The following is a 24446-nucleotide window of genomic DNA, read 5'->3' as shown; positions in this document are numbered from 1 at the left end:
ACATATACATATATGTATATGTATATATGTATATATATATATATATATATATATACATATACATATATGTATATGTATATATATATATATATATATATATATATATATATTATAATCAGTTTCTTAATGTATTTTCTTTAAAACACTGGTTAAATAAAAAAAAGAATATCATAATTATAGTAATGTGTGTGAATACGCATATTAGATAGTTTTGGTGAAATAGGACGGAAAGCCCCGTAACTTCCTTTGAAACTAAATATGTTCCCTATAACAGTAGACAGAGCTACAGAGCCATGTCATCCTTACCCAGTTAGCTACCAGATAATAACCAGCACTACTTGTGCATTAAATAAAAGGACGAGTAATGTTTGCCGCACTGTTGCACACACAGCACGCTCATTTGTTTCATTTGCCAACGTGTACATAATAGCCTAATACTCCTGTGTTCCATAGACTATAGTGTACACCCTGCTTACTGGTTTTTGTTGCATCAGTCTGCGTCTCCCAATTAATTTGTGTGTGCCCAGGCGGCAAGCTTGTTCCCGGCTCCAGATGCCGCACTCTGCCATCAAGGGCGAACGTTGGTTAATGGTCCACGACCATTAACCCCCCCCCCCCCCACACACACACACACACACACACATGCCCGTAGTACAGAGTAGACAAAATCATTTTTTTGTCTGGAATTAAAGTTCAGTCCCAAATAAATGTATCCAGACAATTGAAATACGATGCTAACTAAACAAAGGCTTGCTAGGTGCCTTCCTGCCATTACGCCCTGGTAATCCCATTATTATTCCCATAAATCTGTGAATTTTTAAACAGTTTCCACTTTGTTTGTTTTTGTATTTATTCTGATATAATTAATCCCCCCCCCCCCTCCATCCCCCTGTTGTGCCACCCGTTAATAAAAAACCTGGAAACGCCCCTGTTAGTTGACACTTGTAGGTCAAACAGCTGTGTGCGTGTTTACATGAGCGCGTGAGACTGTGAGAAGACGCCACCACACAGACAAACGTGTTATAAACGACCTTTTACGACTTTTATGTGAAAACACAAGCCTGAGCATCAGAAGCGCTCATCCTGCAGCTCGCTGCCCTCTCGTACTTTGCATAGATACCGTCCTTGCTTCCGGACTTTTTTATAACTTGCGGGCTATAATGCAAGTTAACTTTTACTTCCTTGTACACACACGCGGATAGAGGAACTGGCCGTTTTGCGGGTGGCCTTTTTGTCAGCGCTCTACATCCTCTCCTGTTTCACTTCAAAACTTTCAAATCATGATTAGATAGAAAACAAACGAGCGGCGACTTTGGGAGCTGTAAGGAATCGATTTCACTCACAAGGTAAGCCGGACACTTTACTTTTCTTTATTTTTTTTCCTCCTTTTCTGTTTTTGGTGTCAGTTTTCTAGCGGCCGCGGTGTGACACAGTTCAGCTGGCTGAGGGGAAATCCGCTTTTTGCTGGCGGCAGCTGCAGCAGTGTGTGCGGGGCTGCAGAGGATGTGTCTGACCAGGCGGCTCAGCGTGGAGGCAACTCCGTGTCAGAGCGGGACCGGTACCTCCGAAAGCCTTCACGCACGGCGCACTTTACATTTCTATGGGGAACTCGTTTTGAGGTGAACCGTTGGGTCCACGTGGAAGAGTTTCACCCATATTTAATTCCAATACTTCAAACTTCACTGTGTTGGTCAGGATAACAGACACGGGGCCCTCTGCGGCTTTAGCGGGGCTTTGTGCAGCTGTTGTGCCATTTTATTGTAGTTTTGCGCCACTTTTGTGAGACTTTTTCTATTCCATAAAAGTCGTCTTTGTGTGATATTGCATTTCCTTGTTGTTGCTTCTTCTCCTGCCTTGTTTGGGGTTATTTGTGTGCTTTTTGTCTTTGTTGGTCGTTTTGCGTCAGTTTCACTGCTGGAAGGTTCGTTATTGAATATTAAGAGGTCGCAGATTACTAGTTGCTCTGCTAAAAACGTCTTGCATGAATAACTGTAATGAGATGATCTGATAATGTGGTTGTATTTTTAGGCAATTTTAAGTGATCTCTGCAGGAGACCTGATTTAAATCAGGGTGTGCACGTTATTTTAGTTCATGCGTCACATAAAGACTAAATGTGATCTGAAGTGTGCCAGACCATTAAAATCTCAGCACCATAACCTGTAATGTCAGTATTATGAAAACAATACGTCCTTAAAAAACTCAAAAAACCAAAAATATTGTTTTTTTTCTCCTCAAGTTAGCGATCTGTCTTTAAAACAGGAGTAAAAGCGTATATGTTTCCCACATTCAGTGACTCTGCTGTCTTTGGATCTCAGTGGAAAGGCACAAAGCTTTAAATCTTCACGATTCAAACAACTAATTCACAATTCAGGTCTTTTCATGCCTGTGTGGTAATACTGGCATCACCACACCAGCAGCAGTGTGCTTGTTCTTTTCTGACAAGGTCTTTGGCACAGGATTGTGTGTTCTGCATTAGATGTTTCCTCAGCAGCACGTTCGCTGCTGCTAAACAAGTTTGATTCTATTTAGGGCTGATTTCTGATTTTAAATGGAAACAAAATGTTGAATTTCCAGCCGTGCAAGGCACTCGTGTCAGGCAACATGGCCCCTGCTTGGTGTGGTTGGCTGATCACAGGCATGGGCGACTGAACTTGCTAAGAGCATCGCTGAGGCGGTGCAAATTCAAACTTTTACTGGCAAACCGGTGGGGTCTGTAGATGCAGAGGGAGCTCCTTACAAAGACTGTTTTGGAGATCTTTGGCTACGTGGAGTGAAGGATTACAGGAATTCAACCAGCACGCAAGCTACGGGAAATACTTGCACACACTCTTCCAAAAAGCCAGCGCAGCATCGCCTTCGTTAGACGCTGATTGGTTGTAAAGGTTAAACAGGAAAGGGAACGACCATAGAAGACTTTACCGCAATGATAAAAAAGCACAAAAAACAACAAAGATCAAAGAGGCATGGTTAGAAGCAGAGACGGTGGACAGTTTCCACTGTTTTCAGTTTCACAACACCACCAAGGTCTCTGTATGTCGTGACATTTATCTTCTTTGTGGCAGGGATGAAGCTGAAGGACCAACGAGTGCACAGCACGAACGCGAGTTTCTCACGTTAGCTGTCCCTCAGATCTGTAGCTCTGCCCCTTTGTCCACAGCGACAAGATGTAGACGTGTTTCTGTAAATCTCTACCTATCATGCGTGCACCAGTTGTGCTGGGACCATTTTACCCCTGATGGTGTTGCACTCAAATGTCCATCTTGTCCAGAGTTATGTGAATAAAGGCTTTCCTGCATGGGAAAAGATCAAAAACAATCAAAAAACACAATAAAGCCCAGAATGTGAGTTCTGCTGCACATTTTCAGCTCATCACAGATGCCGTCCACCTGTCCAGAACTCACAAGAATCGTTAATTGTCCTGCAGTATGGGTCAAAATTGAATCAAGTTTACATTCAGTGTTCATGTAATGGGTCTAACACGAGGTCACCGGTTTGTCGCTGTCATTCTCTCTCACCACACCTAAAGAACGCATCTGTTTGTGCTTCACGCACGGATCGTGAGCCAGATGAGCAGCGACATCTAGATTCTAGAGGTGGGAATCACCATACATCCCTCGATACGATATTATCACAATACTTAACGCACGATACGATATTATTGCAATTTTTTAAAATATTTTGCGATATTCAAATTCTGTACATAAAGGTAAACTTTATCAATATTCATTTATCTAATATCAAAGTCTCACACTCAGTCTTTCTCTCATTTCAGTTTTATTGTTGACAAACTGAACGGTTTGTATTACAGTCTAGTCCAACTTAACTGAATCAACCATCTGGTACAATTATAGCTATTCTGAACTATGCAGTTTATGAAAACTATGCAGCCCCTTCAGCAACTGAAGAATTTGAAAGTAAATTAAAACTAAATATAATTTTACATGAAATAAAAAAGTTTTAAACTTAATTAAAATAAAACATGTCTTAAATTAAAATAAGTAAACTGTCATGTTTATTGCTGCCAAAAACAAGTTAAACACATTTGGACAGTGAAGGAATGTCAGGATTCTTGCTCAGAAAAAGGATCAACATGCTCTGAAGTCAGAGCACAAAAACCTTTTTTGTAACAAAATATCGATTTCTGCTGTCCCTGTATCCATACATTATTAGCAAACAAAATATCACCATACTACAAAGTATCAATTTTTTCCCCCACCCCTACCAGATTCCCCTTTATAATCACCAACGTTTGTATGAGGAGTTGTAATTTAATGATTTTCTGAGCAACTGAAGTTTTCTTCCATTCTGTTGACAGCAGAGGTGAAGTATATCACAGACACATTTATCACATTTATTCAGGAATTTCTAAACATCATTTTCTCTTCAGTTTGCATCTCGATCATCATCTTGTGTCTCAAATTGTTTCTCAATTTCCTGCTTCCTTTTCTTCCTCTTTGCATTGCTTTTGATCAGTTTGAGTTCACACTGGGTCTGTTTTGTTTTTGGTTCTTGTGTATTGCTTTAATTATTGTGTCCATCGGTCATTCTTTGGCTCTTTGAGGGTCATTCTGCATCTCTGTTTCTTTTTGTGTATCATTTGTCATTTTGAGTCTCTTGCTTTTGTCGTTTGAAGTCCTGTTTGCCACACTGTGTCACCTTTTGCCCTTTTTGTATTTTATTTGGGTCTTTTTGCCTCCTTTTAATGATTTTGTCTGTCCTGTGTCTCTGCAGTTTTGCTTCTTTTGTCTTTTTTGTCATATTACTCTATTTTTCCTCATTTCGTGTCTCTCTTTTGGGTCCTTATGTGCAGAGTTGCTATGTATTTTATGCTATTTGTTCATTGTACATGCATTGTGGTCATTTTTGAGTCTTTTGTCTTTCATTCTTCTTGCTCATAGCACGCCTATTTTTGTATAAATATAGTATAAATATCCAGATGGAGACAAATCATCTTCTATGAGAGGCAAATGACTTCAACAAGACATGAACAAATTCTAAAGAAATTTAAGGACTGAAAATAAGATTTCTGTTTGGGTTGCCATGAGAAACAATGAGACACCAAATTACCAGAAAAAGACTCAAATGGACCATAAATAGCTGCACGTTGCCTTCATTCAGCAGACGTGCGTCCTACAGCTCGTAGTCTCGTAACCTTCCTTGTTCCAAGGAAACGAGAAACAAATAGTTTACGTCTGTAATTCTTTTCATTTCACTGACAAACCAATGCAACGACGTAGCTGTAGCTCTGTGCAGCGCTAACACAGCCGTCTGTGAAAGGAAAGCATCTGCAGAGACGTTTTCATGCACGTCCTCTTGATCGTATTGATGGGCTAACGGGTCTAGCCTGTTCTCTTGTTCCTTTTTCCTCACAGCCTTTGGCCGTAGATGTCTGTTGAAGTTGAATGAACGCATTGTTGGCTGGCAGGAGGGAGATGGCGAAATGCAAACAAACACCAACAGTAATGTTCGCGTCCACCTCGTGGATCTGATCTCACTGTTGTTCACAGAAACACACTGCTCCAGCTGCTGATAATACTTCACTATGGCAGCGTTTGCTTAAATGGTTAATATTGATCCTTATTATTGTGTAACTGTGTGCAATCGGTTTGTAAATACTGCACCGAGTAATTGACTGGAATATTTAGCTTTTTGATATTCCAAATAATTTCCCAAATATGTGATGCCTTGAGTCAGTACTTACAACATAATGTAAAGTGTTTCATCAGGTTAACTGGAAAGTTTAAGCAGACTGACTAATCTCAGTGTTGTAGCTAAATTTGTTTGAAAAGCTCAAATCTGTGTGGCAGTCGTAGGAAACGGCTCTGCAAAAGATTTCTGCTAGAAAAATAGAATTTTTAACGCTTACCGTTTGTTCTCTGCGTGAACAGAGGAGAGGCCAGGCTTCAGTCCCCCGTCTGCCCCGATTACCCACGCCGACGACGTCCTGTCCTTGAAAGTGTTCGCACGTGTGCGTGCAAGTCCATGAAATGTTTTGAATGACTTCTGATAAAATTCGGCTTCCATCCATAATTCAATACTTGAAATGTGCAATTCACTTGTATTTTTATTTTTATTTTTATTCCTATTTATTCTATTTATCCCCTTTGTATATTTTATCTATATATGTCTTTGTATTTATATATGTGTGTGTATATATATATATATATATATATATATATATATAATATTCTTAACTCTGTAACTTCTCTGTAAACAAATTTCCCAGAGGAACCCACCCGAGGGATGAATAAAGTTTTATCTAATCTAATCGAGATCTTAAAGGCCCGCTCAAAGATTTATTGGTGGAAAATTTACAAAAAGCCTTTTAAATTAGAAACTGTGATCCTTACAAGATCAAAACTGTGTGGACAGAGCAACATGTAGGAAGCACCATAAAAAGATTTAACATAGCAGGTCATATTTGACCTTTGACCTCTTCTTCAAGGTCAATAGAAAGATCTAAAAGTGATAATAATGCTGTTTGGAGCGCTTTAATATGGAAATACGTTTTCAGATCGACATACATGTTAGCATGGGATACTTACTGAGTACAGCTGATTAATTTATTATTGTGACTTTGTTATCCACCTTACAGTAACAGGTTATTATTGTTCAAATACATGTGAAATATTACTGAAAAAGTTCCTTTTTTTAATTTTAGAAAAGAAAAATACAGTTTTTAATCGAAACATTCATATTTATCGCTAACCATTTAAACACATTTTAATAAGCAATAAAATGAATGCTACAAAGTACAGTATCCACATAAATAACCAATAATTATTCCCCAAATGTAGTCTAGTATATTAAAATGTAATTAAATAAGGTAAATAACTGTTCTAACTACAAACTCGTTAATGTAGAAAAAAGCCCCCAAAATGAACCTACTGTAAATAATTAGTTAAATCTCGTATCAGCTGGTAGCGTGATGTCACATATTTATTATCATTTATGCAGATGTTTGCAAAAAGAAAAGAGAAAAGTAAAATTCTGCATATTTGGTGTTTTTTTTTGTTTTTTTTTTAAATGCATTTTAAAACTGTTTGATCCAAAGTTCATATATATGTAATTGTTAAAGAAGCAATGAGCTAAAGAGGCTAAACCACAGGTGTCCAACTCCAGGCCTCGAGGGTTTTATATGTGTCCTTGATCCATCACAGCTGATTTAAATGGTTAAATTACCTCCTCAACATGTCCTGAAGTTCTCCAGAAGTCTGCTAATGAACCTATCATGTGATTCAGGTGTGTTGAAACAGGGTGAGATCTAAAGCCTGCAGGACACCGGCCCTCGATGTCATGGGCTCGTGTGACCCAGTGTTTGAGTTTTATGTATTTTTGTATCCATTTTTGATGTAGTTAATTTCTAGGTGGCTATTTAGTCCTTATTTCTTAGTTGTTTCGATCATCTCCCCCTGTTTCATGTCTGTGTGGTTATGTTAAGTTCATGTCATGATTTATCTTCATGTCTCTGGGTTTCCTGTTTTATTTTGAAAGAGTCTGGTGTTCTTTGTTCACTGCATTTAGATTTACTCTCCCCTGTGCTGTCATGTCCAAATTCATGGGCTGCTTCCTCCTGAGGCCGCATTTGTAGACCGATTACGTCACAGCGACGCGCCGAAGGCTGTCCAAATTCGTAGACTCCTCCGAATGCAGCCGACAAATGCGTCCTCCTTTTCCCCGAATTTGAAGGATGGGTCGGGTGTGTCCTTCGTGACCTACCATATCCCAGAATTCATAGCGCGGCCCAGCCAAACTCCAGTTTCCAACAATGGCGGCCACTACTAAGTTTTAAAATTACTCTTACTAATCTCTCTGGGTCACAAAATAAACTTTTAACATATTTCCAGGCGAGAAAGTAGCTGTGTAAACATCAAATATCTGCTCGGTTTATCAAGATATCGCATATTTGCAAAAGTGCTTCGACGTTTTCGGAGACGTCTGCTACCCACCAGCTCGATAGCAAGCCGGGAGCTCGAGGGTTACTGATGCGGCAGAGAACGGCACAACTCCCGGCACATCATTTTCAGATCACCGCGGACTTTCGCTGCTCGGGTTAAACGTAATATATAAGTCACTTAGACAACCTAAAAATGTTATTGTTGGGCTTTTTTCAGTGTTTTGGTTGTTCGTGAGTAAATCGGTTTGGCTGAGATTAAAGTTATTAGATTAGATAAAATAAAACTTTATTAATCCCCCGGGATTTTCACACAGCTGAATAAACGTCAAACAGAAAACTGATTAAACAGAAGTGTGAGACAGTCGAGAATTTACACCAGTGTCCTGTTATATTTTAGACAGCAAGGAGCAGACGGCCGAGTTTATTAAACTCCACCGAGACAGCGGTGACGCTAATCAGAAGACTAGACCGTCCAATTTCACAGCCGTTTACTTCCGGCCTACCCGACCTTCTGAGGACCCGGCCCACGTAGACCGCGAAGGCCGGGTCCTCAGGAGGATGCAGCCCATGAAGCTGTGTCCTCATGTGTCTCCACTTCCCCTGATCGCCTCATGTGTGTATTTAGTCCTCAGTCTTGCTGAGTTCAGTGTCGCGTCGTCTGTGTTCTCACCTCCATGTTTTCACGGTCAGTCTTTGCAGTGATCATCATAGTCTCTGAGTCTTCTTAGTTTGTCACAGTATTCGTTTTCCCAGTTTAGTTATAGTCTAGTTTAGTCACGCTATCCCTGCTGTGTTTGTGCACTTTGTCTTCAGCCATAATAAAGGCTCGCTTTCTGTTAAGTTCACTCCCGTCTACTCACCTGGGTCCATCACACACACCACCACACGGCCTGTCTCCACAGACCGTGACACTCGAGGCCTGGAGTTCGACGCCCCTAAACAGTTTAGCAACTGTGTGAGGAGATAAATAACAATAATATCAAATCTACGTTTTTTGTTTTTGCCGCTTCAGCTCTTTAAAATCAGGTTTCATATATATTGCTGCAGTGAAGCGAATGCCATCAGATCTGCACTGTTAGTCCTCAGACTAAACAAGCTGAAGATGTCAGTTTGTTCTAATCTTTTCTTAAAAAGAGGCGTAGCTAAAGTTGTTTTCATTACTGTTTAAATGGGTTTTTGTTTCTCTGGTGCTTTTCATTCATATTTGGGTTGCATGTAAACAGACTCATTATTCTAACTTTCACGTATGGCACAAGTGAGTGGATTAAAGCGAGCCACAGACTCAGTAATGCAACCAAATGATGAATGCATCACCTCTGCGTAGGCCTGTGGGGTTTTGAGGAAGATGTGAGATAACGTTGTCCTATACTGCAGAAATGATTTGACTCGTGATAAATACCCAAATATTAAGACAATAGCCACACAGTTCATGTTGGGGATAATTCAATCCAGTAAACACGCCGAGTGTAAAACTTAGAAAGACGACGGACACAGACATCTGTCCTTCCTCTGCTGCTGCGGCGCATTCACTGCCTGCAGGTGTTGCTGCTAGAAAGTGAGAGGAGGCATTTCTCAGCCTGCAGCCAAGTTTAAAAAACTGCTAGATTTCAGAGTGTGGCACATTAAGCAACCAGCTGTTCTATATACATACATACATACGGCTTAGCGTTAGCTCGGTCAGAACAAAACTGCACGCTAACTACAAGCAGAAAAACACCAAATAAGAAAATAGACTGAAGCTTTTTTCGATTCTAAATGATACTTGTGAAGTGAAACGTTGCACAGGCGAAAATGAAACTGTTACAGAGACAATAATCCTTTTGTGGAGTACAAGAAAAAAAGCATGATTTAAAGAGCTGTAGCGCGTGTTGCACCTCACCCAGCACCTCGGGCTGATGTGTCATCTTCAAGGTGCAAATCGTCATGCTCTTTCTGTAACATGCATCTCTGTATCTCTGCTGTTAATCACCCATAAATGATTCTTTTGATCCACAGCATCTTAAACAAGTTGCTTTAGACTTTAGCTCGTACCTCGCCTCAAATATTGACATTAGCCAACGCGTCTTTGCTGAGGATGAGCTGGATCCTTCGGCCTCTTCACTGCACGTGCTGAACTCAGCAACTTGCTGAGTTGCTGAGGCCACAGTGGCCTAGTTTACAGACGACCACAGACTGTATATAAAAGATGGGCACAGCGACACAAAGCCACATGTAGGTTTTGGGACGTGGCGGTTGCTGTTCTGGCTGCTGCTCTGTTACTTTTTGGAGCCAGAAGCTGCACTCGTAAACTGCACGAAGGACACATACATGATTTGTCGTGTTTGATTTCAAATCAAACAATCGATATGTGATGAAAGTGCAGACGCTCAGCTTTAAGTCTTAAATACAAGGACTCATTAACTGGCCACTCGTTTTCAGAGGCTTAAAGTAAATTACTAACATCATTTTCAATAAAAGGATGGATGAAAATCATTAGCAGTTCATAACTGAGCCCGTGGACATCCCTACATGCCGTTTCCCCCCCGAGATGCTCTGCCAGGCTTTTACTGTGGCTGACTGTTGCTTCATCTGTTGCACAGGTTGCTTTCGGCTCATTGTCCATCTGAACTTTGAACTCTGTCCACACGGTTTTGCAGCATTTGTGTGAATCTGAGCAGAGTACAGTCCTGTCCACAGTTCATCGTGAGCAGTCACATCATCAGTAAACACCAGTAACACTGCCTCCATGACCTGTTCGTTACCTGTCGGTAAAAACAGGTTAACCTCGGTTTAGTTAGTTCAAAGACGCTTGTTTGGATGTTTAATCTGCTTCTTTTAAAGTCTGGGCATCTCTTGATGACAGCGATACTCCTTCCTCCTCATGAGGGTTCCTGACTTGGTTAGATGTTGTGAAATAGTTTTTCCTTAACCATGGAAATAATCCTGTCATCTACTTTAGTTTAGTCTTCAGTCTGTCGGTGCATTCCTTCTGTTTATGAATGAATCCGACTGTTTATATGGTCAGTTTCTGATATCTTTCTAACCGGTTTATTTTTGGTATTTCAGCCTAATGATGGCCTCCCTCACATGTACTCATATTATTTTCAGCTCAAAAATGACTCAAAATTACAAACAGGTATAGCTTCTATAAAAAGGTGAGGACCTTAACCCAGCGGTTCCCAACCCCCAGGCCATGGACCGGTACTGAGTTGAGGCTCGGGTGTGAAATGAATGGTTTTCAGGGTTTTTACCATTTTTTAGCGCTATTTATTCATTTATTTATTTATTTATTTTTACCATTTTTATCATTAACTTGGTTTCCCTGATGTGTTATTAATAAATCTTGGATTTTTTGGTACCAGTACTGGTATAAACCGGTCTGTGGCACAAAAAAGGTTGGGTTAACCAATCCCAAACCCCACCCATGACCTGCTGACCCCATTCACAGCAGTACAATGCGTAGCTGCCTACCATCCTCTTTAGCCAATACACTGGCTATGGAAGCACATCATACAACATGCAAAGTATCCCTGTAAATACCAGCTTTGTGTTTCTATGAATGCATTCCTTTGGCACCAAAGCTGGTTTGGCTGAAAGAAACATCACATCCTCATTTCACATAAACACAAATCTTCCTGAAATGTTTTCCATACACTCGTGCAGGATGTTCACCTGACTAAGGCCTCCGTTTGTGCTTAATAAGTATGAGGAAACTTGTTAATGTAAATAAGATCCTTAATAGGGACTGTCCCTCACTGGACTCAGGGTTTCAGTAGGAAAAGCAGAGGCATAGTGCTGTAATTATGTCAGTTAATTATTCACCTTTCCTCAGAACACTGAAGAATGCTCGTTAGTTTAATGTTTCAGCCTCATTCACAGGAAAACACATCATGGATTTTTACACATATGTAAAGATAAAAATGGCATTTCTTCTTAATCTATGCTCTGTTTTGACTGTAACTCTTCACTAACATTTCTTAATGTGCTGTATTCAGTGTTGTGACACACTTCACAAGAGGTAACTCAAAGTTTACGCAGCTCAAAGTGAAATCTTTCATGTTGGAGGCATGTTCTGTGCCTCGCCTCGTCTCCAAGCAGTTTATTTGTTCTGTGTTTTTCTCCTTCTCTTCACCCGACCCCTGACAACCAGTTGTTACATCCACTTCTACTCAAAGAGCTCAAAAAATATTAGACACATTAACAATGTTATGCTGAAGTGCATGATAGTCACAGACAGTGTAAGGGACGTTCAAAGTGTTGAGACTGAGACGCTACAGGCCTCAGCTGGCAGGCTAAGTGTTAAAGTTCATGAAAGGACCATTAGAAAAGGACTGAAGTACGGCTTTCTCAGAAGGGTTGCCAGGAGGAGGAAGCCTCGACGCTCTAAAGAAAAAACAACAGTCAGGTTTGCGAAGCTGCATCTGAACAAACCAGAAGACTTCTGGAAATATGTCCTTTGGACAAATAAGGATGCAGCGATGCTGCAGTGGTCCAGTCCTGACCTCAGCCTGACTGAAAGCTTCAGAGAGCTGTGAGACTGATGAAGTCATACAGAAAACAATTACTTCTTGCTGAATCATGAGGTGTAATTAGTTTTTCACAGGGCTGCTGCCTTAAAAACCTTTCTTTTACGATGCAGTTTTAGCTCCCGAGAGAAGCTTGTTAGAGTACTGTTGCATCACCTTCATTTGGGTACTTGGTCCCAGTGCACATTTACCTCACAGTGTACTGACTTCACCTCATTGCATAGTGAGGTGATAGCATCTCCGCTACATAATAACAAGCTTGTTACGTTCCCTTAGAGTGACGTCTTTAGCTCAAAGTTAGCTGTTGCAACTTTGAGTTTTGTTACACCAGCAACATAACTGTGTCTCCACCTGTGTGTCTCCAACCGTTTCACTACAGCTGCATGTCCCATCATCTGCAGTGAGAGTAAGACAGAAAATCCCCCCGTGTCATAGATTTGCTTTATTTCCTTCGTGAAAACAAAAATAAGAGAAAAACTTTGTGATATTTTTAGAGGAATTATTTCTTTTAGGTGATTAACATCATTAACTAACATCATTCATTTGGCATTTGTCAGCATCATCAGTGAAAGTTGTGCCAACAGTGGAGATGTTACAAGTTACAGTAGGTTGCAGTTAGCTGCTGTACCAGCAGAGGGAGATATTTTATTTTAAGCCCATAATGAAAATAATGACTTTACTAACACATGTAAATACATATTAGCCACCTAGCTTAATCGTCCCTGGCATGTATTTCATACCTTCCTTGATCAGTAGCGATTTCTTGGCTTTAAATGTATCATCTCCCCCTGCAGGTGGGCTGCTTGGACAGGCGTGTCTGTTACGTGCTTTCCCGTGAAATTAGGTTGCTTGGAGACACTGTTTGGCCCGACACTAACAACAACAAAAAAGAATAACAAACAAAAGCTTTCAAGCTCGTCTAAGTTTGCACTACGTCATGCACACCAACAAACCTCATGCTTCTCGTGTCTTACTGACCACAGCCTCCCAGTTTGGTGATTTCTCTGATGTGTCAGTGATGCTGCCTGCAGCCCAGGCATGCAGACTCTAATTGTAGTTTGCTTCTTAAATGAAAATGTCATTTTAAAGCTTTTGAGGATAATGGTATGTAGATGTTGTCTGTCCGTCTGCAGGCGTCTTGAGTTAAAACTGAAAGACGTAACCTTGGTATGCAGGACTGAGATAATTGTGATAAAAATCGAATCAAATTGAAAGCGAAGTGATTTTGGACAGTTTATAGACTGTATTTTTAAGATGGCCACAGCATCTTCACACAGTGATTTCTGGAGGCTTGGGGTTTACACTTTGACCTTCTTTTTTGAGTTAGAAGGAGACACTAGATGAGCGTAATGGCGTACAGGTGCAACACACAGGTACACATGTGCCTGCTAGTCGAGTTTCAGGAGTGGAATTAGCGGAGCGCTAGCTGCTACAGCTGCCTGGACCAGCACACATGCCACTCAAAGCAGCTTATCCCTAACTTAACCCTTTAAAGCCGGTTGGAGCGGGCACGCTCTGTTTTGCGTAACTATTTTTAAATCCCGGTAGCTCTGCAACCACGTGAGCTAGCACAATAATTTTTTTTGCATATGAAACCGGAGGAGTTGTACTTACATCTTATGCCATCAGCTTGTCCTCAGTCACAGTTTCCTTCCACATATAGTTTTGCAAAAACTGCATAAAAAGCACTTGCAGCAACAAAAACATAATATTCCAGAAACACGCTTTGCCGATCCGATCAGCTGTTCATAACACTTCCTAGGTTGGAATAGATGTCAGCGCGAACTATCGCATGTCCGCCATGACCTGCCCGAAACCGGAAGTGACGTCATTTTCGCGGAAATGTAGTTTTTTTTTTACCATCAGGGCCTCATGAGCCTATACTGGTGTTTTTAAAAGTTATGTTTGACTTTATGACTTTCTGTGTGGTTTCTGGGATGCTTAGGACTCATATTGCACTGCTGGAAATAGTTTATTTTGATGCATATGCTGCTTTTTTGCAAATTTGCATTATAATATTTATTTTCGTTTTTCCTGCAGTGTATAAAAATTGGTGGATTTCAAAAATAAAACTATGAAGACACTCAAAATAAATTTCCTGTGGTGGGAAACTATTTTGTGCAACTTTTTTGTATTTACAGTTTTGAGGGATAAGCCTCTTAAATTTCTCTAACTAGAAATATATGTTAAAAAAACAAAAACGATTTTCAATTTTTTTGTAGTTTATTGCACTGTTTTGCAATTTATGTAATTTCTATGCACTTAATGCAGACATATTATTAAAATCTCGGCTGTAATGGTTGTATTGATGTATAGCAACTTGAAATGCTCCCAAAAATGGCTCCACAGCATGTAAAAATATAATATAAGCTCTGGCGGACTTGGTTCTAGGGTAGGTCGTAAAGGGTTAACACAGTTGTTAGGAAGGGGGAAATGTTCGGCAGAGGTCAGTTTTTTTATACTAGTCTGCAAACATGCATATTTGTGCTGTAAGTCCGGCCATTTAACTGTGGGGATCTGTGGCCGACTCACTTTGGAGTCAGCCTCAAGAGGCAGCTAGAGAAACTGCAGCTTTTTGCGCTTTGCAACATGAGTGCTTATGTAATAATGTACATGGGTTGAAATGTCAACACACTGACTGGAGTTGCAGCATGTGTGATCTCAACTTCCACTTCCTTTTGTCTTCTGCTGCCTTTCTGTTAGCACACTCTGCAAATGAGATGAAGATATGAAAAAGCAAAAATAGAAATGGTGCCAGATGTGGAGTTCGGACGTGGATCCACTCATCAGAAAAGACGTGGGTGAGGTCAGCTTCCCATTTCAGGCTAAAGTAGAATCCAGATATAGTGAAAGAATTAACGTGTCGTCACACGGCTGAGAACACGGACATTCCTGTGCAGTGACCTGGATTCAAGTGAAGCGATGAAGTCTGAAAACTGGGATGAGATGTAAATGAGTGATTTCTGTTTGTCATCAGCACCGTGTCAGCCAGAACGGTCTGAGGCCACATGTGGCTATCGCAAGTCTCCCAAAGCAGCCAGATGACTGTAAGACACGCAGAACTACCACAAACCACACGGTCATGTTGCTATAGTCGTTTTGCTTCACCGGCTACGTATCATGCAGATATTTTGCATCTCCTCGTAGTTGTTTTGTGACTCTCACTGGTTGTGTTATATCTGTTTATGGCCAATTTGCATCTCTTCATATCTTTGTGGTCATTTTGCATCTCCCAACCTGAAAAAGAAGTTAAAGTTCACACTATATGGCTCGTTGTCCTGGGCAGCATTTATTCACTGTTTTCAGATCAAGTACGTACATTTATTATTTTTTCTTAATCGTATGTGTTAGTAAGGGACACATCAGTAGGGATTCTGAATAGACTCTAAATATCTGTTTCGCCTCTTTGTGAAACTGTTGTGTAGTTCAAAACTATTTTTAGGCTCTTGTGTTGTGTCATTAAGGGTCTTTATTTCCTATCAAGTATTCTCATTACCTGCAGATCTGCTCTGTGTTTTCCTTGCACTCCCTTCGTGCCACTCCTAAACCGAGGGGTTCCACAGGGTTCAATCCTGGGTCCATTATTGTTGTCTTTACATTAATATTTTTTAGCAGGTATCATTTAATCTTTTAATTGCATTTATTATCACTTTGAAAAACACTTACTTACAATAAGTTCATTTACAGAAATGGCTCACAAAAAAAAAGTAAAAACAAAGGAAACAATAAATGTCTTTAAAAACGATTTAATGAAACAGAACTGAGATGAAGTGCTCAGAAACAGGATGCGAACGGTGCTTATGATGAATTGCTTAGAATATTTACATTATTGTATAATACAAACTGTCCAATAAAGCAATATAGTAGAAAACAAAAATATACGGACTGTCCACGGATAACAAAAGGTCTGCAAAAGAAGGGAAAATGCTCTATACAGAGATACAGAGATATACAGAGATCAGTAATTAGTTACTGATTACTTTTTTCAAGTAACTTGACCAACACTGGTCACAACAGGGAGGATTTTACTCTAGTATGCACCAGCTGCAAGGTGCCTGTGATGACTGATGGGTTAGTTGTTGTTTAAAAAAGTCTCAGCCAGCAGAAACTCATGTTTCCACGTTTTTCCTAATTATTCAAAAGTCACGCTTCGGCGTTCTCCCACCCTGTGTCAGCTGCAGAGATGGCTCGTTTGGGGCAGCAGGGCGAGATGACTGAGTACAGGAAGATCGTGATCAAGCGGGACCTGGAGATGGGCGTGGTCATGACGGTGTTTCGGCAGAAGGCAGAGCGGCTCACGGTGCAGGTCATCATGGAGACCCGCCAGGTGGCGTGGACACGTACCGCAGACAAGACTGACGGCGTCTGTAAGTATTTGAGTCTCAGTTGTACGACTTGGGTTCATCTGAAGCAGGATGTGACAGGTTTTAAACCACACCATCCACACTCCTTTCTCTGTGACCTTATTTCCCGTTTCCTAGTATCTATATAGCGGATGTATGTAACCACGGTAACGTCCGCCAGTGTTTTGGGCATTTTAAAGCCACAGTGTAACCATTTTGGTCACTGCCTCATTTCTGTTTCTTTTCTGTGACCCTATGACTAATCACAACATCCCTATATATCCCTATATATATGCATGCTTTGTCTAAATTTCTCCTTCATTGTGTGATTTCACTTTATTATTATAAATGCATTTGGGGTATTTTAACCTTTATTTGATGGGACAGTTATGGCATATGGGTCACCTGCTGAAAAAAGGGTGATTCCACTTTAAAAAGGAAATAAAAAATGAGTGAGTGAGCAAGATACTATGTGCACAGAAGCTCCGCCCCCTGTTTGTAGTAGGTTTGATAAAGGGGAGGATGAACTGAGGGGCCCAGTGTTAGTGCAAATCAAACATTGCTACTTTAGTAAAGTCTATGAATGAAATATAAGTTTGGAAATATGCATTACAGGTCTCCTTCGGTAATGATGATGGTCGTTTAGTTAAATCACATCCTGCTGCTATAAAGAAACACGTGTGCTGCGTTTCAGTGGACCTGTCTGAGATCCGAGAGATCCGTCCGGGAAGAAACTCCAAGGACTTTGAACGCTTCAAAGATGGGAAGGACAAGCACGATGAGAGCACCTGCTTCACCATCTTTTACGGCTCCCAGTTTGTTCTCAGCACCCTCAGTCTGGGAGGTGAAGCTTTCTGGATGTTTCATGCAGTGTTTACAACAGAATTTAGTAGCATCAGAAATATTTACCTGCTGCACAACAAACTCGTAGTTGCCAAGTGGATTTGCGTGATGTATTTGCATCTTCTTTTCATTTCCCACGCTTGCTGTTAAGTTCTTTTGAAGCTTTTCGGTGCATAAGTGCACCTGTTGCTCCAGGAAGTGCCCAGTGCAGGCTAATTTGTTTTAGGGGTAAACAGTAGTTTTGGTGTTACCTATTAATATAACCACATCCACTGGTGTTTTCACAAACACATCTTTGAGTAATGAGTCTTTTTTTCTCATTGTGCAGCTGATTCTGTGGATGAGGCGCAGAAATGGCTGGTGGGACTTGAAATGCTGAGGGAGGAGACTCGGGCGTCACCAACCCCGGTGCTCATAGAGAGGTAGCTGTGCACGCTGCAGTGTTTTCATCACCTCAGACACTGACATTTATTCATTCTGTGAAGATGTCCTCCAACCATAGCTGCCCCGAATTTAAAGCAAAACATTACACTAAAGTAGCGGTGTCAAACATGTGGCCTGGGGGCCAGAACTGGACCAACCTGCCAGACAGCTTTGGAAAATGTAAAAGATGGCAGAAAGTTTTGGACTTTTAACTGTATTTTTATACGTTTTGCAGCTTTTCCTGCTGATAAACACCTCCCCCAAGCCATTTCATCTGACACCGAACTATTTAAGTGACAGATAAACATTTAAATGACAGGAAAGTTCCTGTTTTTCACTGTCTACTATATAAACTGTGGTTTTAAAAAAAAGAAAATTATTTTTGCAAATACAGCACATTGTGGCAGTGAGCTACCAGAAACCTTATCACGTAGAAAAACTGAGAGGTGCTGCACTTCTTTATCTTATATTAAGATATTCCAGGGATTAAATGTGCAGTCAAGCATCTTTAGAGCGACAGAATGTGAAGTTTCACATGTTCGGCCCACTTAACTTAACAAAGTGGGCTCTAAAAGTAAGAATGTGAAGTGTTTGAGGTCTTTGTTTTTCCATGATCTAAACATAAACCTACACTTTCATCAAGTCTTTGCTTTCAAATGTTACATTATACATACTGTTAGGATGCACCTGACAATATGAGTCATGCAAACACCTACAGACACACACAGACACCCAGCTGTGTTTCCATGACTTAACAGGACACACACACACTGATCATTGACTCTCTGTGTTATTGCCCCTCCAGCTGGCTGAGGAAGCAGATGTATTCTGTTAATCAGACCAAGACAAACAGGTATGCTGAATATAAAGATTACCTACTAACTGTTTAGTTTATGATACTTACTAATAATCCAGTGGTTTTACCAGTGCGCTGCAGCCCTGATCTCTGGTCCCACCAGCACCAGCGCCTGTTTGCCTTCAGCCCCTCTGCTGTGTTTAATATGGATTCTTTAAAAACGAACAGAAGCTAATTATTCCAGCTGCCTATATTTAACATGTAGCTAGATGTCTCGAGCTGAAGAGTTAGTGAAGCAACAAACTGTGGAGAGAGCATGCTCAGTTGCCCTCCTGCATGCTCAGAGCGTTTTAAAATGACTGAATGTCCAAACTATTGTATGGAACATAAACAGCACTTGTGTTCATCATGTAACAGGATGAGAAATTAATTGGAACAAAGTTGAAATCACGGCAGGACGTAAGTCTGGTAAACCTGTTCATGGTGATCTGACCCTTTAAAGTTTACCCATAATGCACTTAGCGATGCAAGCTTCTGTTACTCTGCAGTGTGTCACAGATGGTACTACCCTGTGTTACTGATGCTGCGCCTTTCAACCCTGGAAACTTTAAAATTTCATGTGGATGTAATCTGCATCTCAGAATAATTTCACATTGCGTACACTTATAAAAAATCTGTTCTACACCTGATCAAAGGAGCTTGCAAAGAAAAGCGTCTGGACTTCTTTAAGTTACTTGAAGACGTTTCACCTTCATCCGAGAAGCTTCTTCAGTTCTAAGGTCAAATGGTGGAGAGTCCCAGATATAAACCTAGTGGGAGTTTCCCCCCACAGAGGGACAAAAGGACCCCCTGATGATCCTCTAATCGCCTGAGCCAAGGTGTGACACTGGGTGTGGGTCCCAATCAGACAGAGTTTCAGGTGAGCTCACTGTGAAACCTGGCCCCACCTTATCATGTGATTTCCTGAGGTCAGATGGCCCAGGATGTGAGTGGGTGTTAAGGCGTCTGGGAAGGGAACTCAAAACTGGATTATAGATGGCAGAGAGTTGGTGTCGTAAGCCCCGCCTCTGTTCAAAGATGGTCGCTCACAGTGGACATAGATGCTTCTTTCACTCCTCTTTCAAACATCTGTCCTCTCTGTCCAAAATGTGAACATTGGCATCCTCGAAAGAGCGACCTTTGACCTTTAGATGCAGATGGACAGCTGAGTCTTCAAGTAACTTAAAGAAGTCCAGACGCTTTTCTTTGCAAGCTCCTTTGACTACGATGACCTGGATGACTGAGAACCTTCACAGACATATTCTACACCTGATGTTAAAATGGCTTTTTTCTGCACACAGGACAGCTATAACCAGTAATAATAAATGGTTTCCAGTCTGATCACACTGGGTTTATTGTCTCATATCCAGCATCTCCTTGAAGGAACTGAAGGCACTGCTTCCTTTGATGAACTACAAGGCGCCGAGCTCTCGCACTTTGAAAGAAAAGTTCCAGGTATTTCCACTTTGCGGATGCCTTTTTAAAAACATAGCTAAACCCAGCTGCTCCCGTCAGCTTGATCGCAGCTTTCATGCTCTGCTTTCACAGGAAGTGGGCTCGAAGAAGGATCGCCTGGACTTTGAGCAGTTTCATAAATTTTACAACCTTCTCATGTTTGAGCAGAATGAGGTTGGTATGAATGAATGACATCACATAATATCACCAGACACAGGTTCTTGTTTTTGTGGCCCTTTCATTCATGCCGGGTTTGTTTTTTCTCAGGTTCTTGACGAGTTTAAGAAAGAATCCTGCGCCTTCATTCTGGGGTGAGCTCCCGTTTCCTCTCGTGTAAATAATAATCTGATGAAGGATGCTCGCGTGAATGTGTGTTCCCTCTCTCTTCCGTCCTGCAGTAACACAGACAAACCGGATGCTTCGGCCGTTCTCCTGCACGATTTCCAACGATTTCTCATCTATCAGCAACAGGTAAACGAGCTACATGTCGGACAAGCCGTGACTATATTTAGGGTGAGGATTATGCAGGAAGCAGACACGGAGCAGACCTGGCACTCGAGGAATCCTGAGTAGAATTTGGAAACTTTCAAGGTGGAAAAGAGCCAAACAGATTAAATATAACCGATCATACCAGCACACGTCCAGGACCAGCTGAGTGGTGGAATTCATCTTTCTTTTCACTGTCATAGCAAAGATCTGGGTAAATGTACTTCTACTTATTATAATTATAACCAGTGTGGCGTTGGTTCATCTGGTGTGATGAACAGGGATGCTGTACATGTCTTGATGGGTGCTTAAGCGAAGCTGTGATGTTTTTACGCAGTGCACATGTGTGTGAGAACGACAGTTTGCAGGGATAAAAACGTTTAAACGTTATTTGGAGGCAAAGTCAACAAAACGTCTGAAGCTTTTAGAATTTTCTGGTGATTCGATGCATGCAGCGTTTAGACACATATAGACTCATGAACGTCTCTCCACGTGAGGCTTTAAAATAATCGCCTGGATTCATCTGAACATGCCTGCTGAGGTCTTTGCTTACAGTTACAGCCACTTAAAGGACATATATTACTTTTAAAATGTATTCCATTACAGATTACAGAATACATGCCCCAAAATGTATTTTGTAACGTATTCTGTTACGTTACTCAATGAGAGTAACGTATTCTGAATACTTTGGATAACTTAATATATTATCATGCTGTTTACAACTACATGAATGTACTATTGCTGTGATTTATTACTGTTACTGAAGGTTACTCTCCATACCAACACCAACTAGATGTTTAAATCTTGATATAAATGAGTAACAGTAGGTGGACATTAGGTAAGGCTGCACTTTTTGCAGCGATCTTGTGTAGAAAACTATTGCGCGCGTATATAAAACAGGTCCGAACCGTAGTAAAGGGACCTCTGGCTAATACGGTGGGTTCTGTGTCGGCTCGTAGCCGAAAACTAGCTTTACTTTGTTGTCTGGGTCAACTTTGCTAGCAGAGACAGAGAGAGGCGTTGAAAGGCTGCTCCAACAGAACTTATTGTTTCGGAGGAAAACACGAACACGGTGTACAGTCGAGTCTTAATAGCTTACTTACAACTGGGCTCGTCAGGCTCTCTTCTTGGCTGCAGTGGTTATTATTATATTTACATGCTTCCAGCTCCCGTTTCTGCTCGATGACAGCTCGTACTTTTCCTTTTTCTCCCTCCCTCGCTCACAGACACATAACGTGTATGGCAGTCCATTCTCCCTGCAGCACGGACTACACTGCCCATGATGCTACATTCTTTAGAGCTATACCTGTAGCGTTCTGCCTATTGTTTTCATATTAAATCATTTTGTGAATAACTTTTAAAAATATTTCTTCAAGTCATTATGCGGGGTGCAGCTAGGGGTGACATGGGCTGCGAGATTGAGACACAGACATTAGAGCATCTTAATGCGTGTTTTGTGCGTCTAATTACCAAAACTAGAGAAGGCAAAGCTGAACATATGAAACAGGGAAGTACCGCCGTGTAATCCATTTATTTCAACAAAGTAACTGTATTCTAAATACCACCTTTTCAAACGGTAACTGTAACAGAATACAGTTACTCATATTTTGTATTTTAAATACGTAACAGCGGTACATGTATTCCGTTACTCGCCAACACTGACTGTGGTGCAGTTACTTAATTTACACTAAAGCAAGCCATGTAGTTCCCCTCCTCTCTCTAAAGTCTGCAAAGAAGGCTTTCATCTGATTTCCTCATACACAGAGAGCAGCATGTTCATGGATTTCCTCTTTCGCTGACATCACACAGCTCTGGGACTAGAAAAAAAGTGTTTGAAATGAGCCGTCGCAGTCTGATGTGTGATTTTTATTTATTTATTTATTTATTTATTTTGGCCCTTTCATCCATCAGGAAACTTGGGCCAATGATCTGAACCAAGTCAGAGAGCTGATGACAACCTTTATTGATGACACCATGAGAAAAACCAATGACCCGGAGTTCACCGTCAGCGAGGTAACATGAGTGGACACCATCTTCCTTCTTCTGCACCAAGTTTGACAATCGATGCTAAAACTGAGTTTGTTGTGTTAATCAGTTGTGTTAAAAAACTTGCTGGAAATTCTGATCAACAGAAAGCAGCCTTTAAGTTAATAAGTGAATACATAATCATTCTACAGCGTTGTGGCGTCTGGAGGGGCGGGGCTGGGGGAACGGGTTAGATTACTCTGAAATCTGAAGCGTTTCTCCTCTTCCAGTTCCTCGGCTTCCTGTTTTCCAAGGAGAATTGTATTTGGGATGAGAAGTTCTCAGACATCAGCAACGTGGACATGAACAACCCTCTGTCACATTACTGGGTCAACTCCTCGCACAACACGTCAGTTTGACTCCATCACACACACGAATGATGCTCAGTAATCTTTCCACATACTGTTGGTTTAAACGTCTCTGTGTGTGAAAGATAAAATGTCTCCTGTTGCTCTTCAACAGCTACCTGACAGGTGATCAGATTCGCAGCGAGTCGTCCACAGAGGCTTATGTCCGCTGTCTGCGTCTGGGATGCCGCTGCGTCGAATGTTAGTATCAAACTCCCGGAGTGTGCTACACCTGAATACGCCACTGTTCGGGCCCGGCATTAGCATGCATCCTGAGTGATTCTGTTGCAAGTGGACAGCTCAAAGACAGTGACGAAGGAAGGAAGGAAGCAGTGACGTCTCATCATTCAAACCAACGTCTCAGCGTAATCTGGGCTGACTGGGCTACGGCCGCATGCTTTTACCAGCGTGTGTAGATGTGTCCTGAGCAGGGCTGCCGATTTTATTACAATGTTCAGGTGTAAAAGACACTAACAAGTATTGAATAGTCGATAAAGTCTTTTGTACGCCAGCTCTAACACTCAGTAATGCCCCTGCCCCAATATCTCATTCATCAAATATGCTTCCAAAAAAACCAAAGAAAGTTGGCTGGTGCAGGTCAGAGCGACTGCTGGGGTCTCCACATGTTTGCCCAAAAACTCGCGGTTAACGTCACAGTCTCTAAGTTGTCGGCTCTAAGTGCACGGCTGCTGATTACACATTTGATCTTTGAAAATGGAAACTCTGTGCTGCTAGTTTGTATCAAAGTGAGCAAGAAGTGATCGCAAGCCCTCGTCGAGATGTGAGAACAGACTCAGGCTGTGTCCCAATTCAGGGTCTGCAGCCTCAACGATCCTCAAGGGCCGCGTACTCAAAGACCGCTGAGGCCGGAAGTGCGAGGCTTGTGAAATAGGACGGTCTAGCCTCCGTCGCGCTGCCCAGGTTGCCTAGCAACCATGATACTAACAGCTGGAAACGTTTCATACAGCTTTGTTTGACAGAAATGAAGAAAATCTTTTGTTCATTTGTTTGTTTGTTTCTACATGAGCTTTGATCATTCTCTGATTAAGCTCAGCTATTGAACGGCGTATATTTTAAAGTAAAGGCTTTAAAACCAAGTTAGTACAAACGTCACTAATGTCACATGACTTTGCCGACATGTGGCCAACAGGAATGTTTTAATGTTCTTCGTTATTAAACATTTGCACATAAATAAGTGACATAATATTCAGTACTTACTTAAAGTTTACTCTTCGGGCGCCCCTCATCTGCTGTTTTTTTTCGGCAAAATTATCCACACCCACCGC

At 41.3% G+C, this 24446-nt stretch overlaps 1 protein-coding gene across 1 annotated transcript in view; it reads left to right on the top strand.

The window, feature by feature from the left end:
• Positions 1 to 1209: 1209 nt before the first annotated feature.
• Positions 1210 to 24446, top strand: part of plcg2 (phospholipase C, gamma 2) — a 53568-nt gene continuing 30331 nt past the window's right edge. The window contains exons 1-12 of the mRNA XM_087844191.1: positions 1210 to 1346; positions 16579 to 16770; positions 17441 to 17590; positions 17918 to 18011; positions 18818 to 18865; positions 20218 to 20302; positions 20396 to 20476; positions 20570 to 20613; positions 20701 to 20773; positions 22700 to 22801; positions 23044 to 23162; positions 23276 to 23361. Coding sequence (XP_087700317.1) covers positions 16587 to 16770; positions 17441 to 17590; positions 17918 to 18011; positions 18818 to 18865; positions 20218 to 20302; positions 20396 to 20476; positions 20570 to 20613; positions 20701 to 20773; positions 22700 to 22801; positions 23044 to 23162; positions 23276 to 23361 — 1066 coding nt within the window. The 5' untranslated portion in view covers positions 1210 to 1346; positions 16579 to 16586. The remainder of the gene's footprint in view (positions 1347 to 16578; positions 16771 to 17440; positions 17591 to 17917; positions 18012 to 18817; positions 18866 to 20217; positions 20303 to 20395; positions 20477 to 20569; positions 20614 to 20700; positions 20774 to 22699; positions 22802 to 23043; positions 23163 to 23275; positions 23362 to 24446) is intronic.

Source organism: Neolamprologus brichardi, chromosome 7, assembly GCF_056152115.1.
Source record: "Neolamprologus brichardi isolate AB-2024 chromosome 7, ASM5615211v1, whole genome shotgun sequence".
Lineage (NCBI taxonomy): Eukaryota > Metazoa > Chordata > Actinopteri > Cichliformes > Cichlidae > Neolamprologus > Neolamprologus brichardi.
This window is presented reverse-complemented; position numbering and strand designations above follow the sequence as displayed.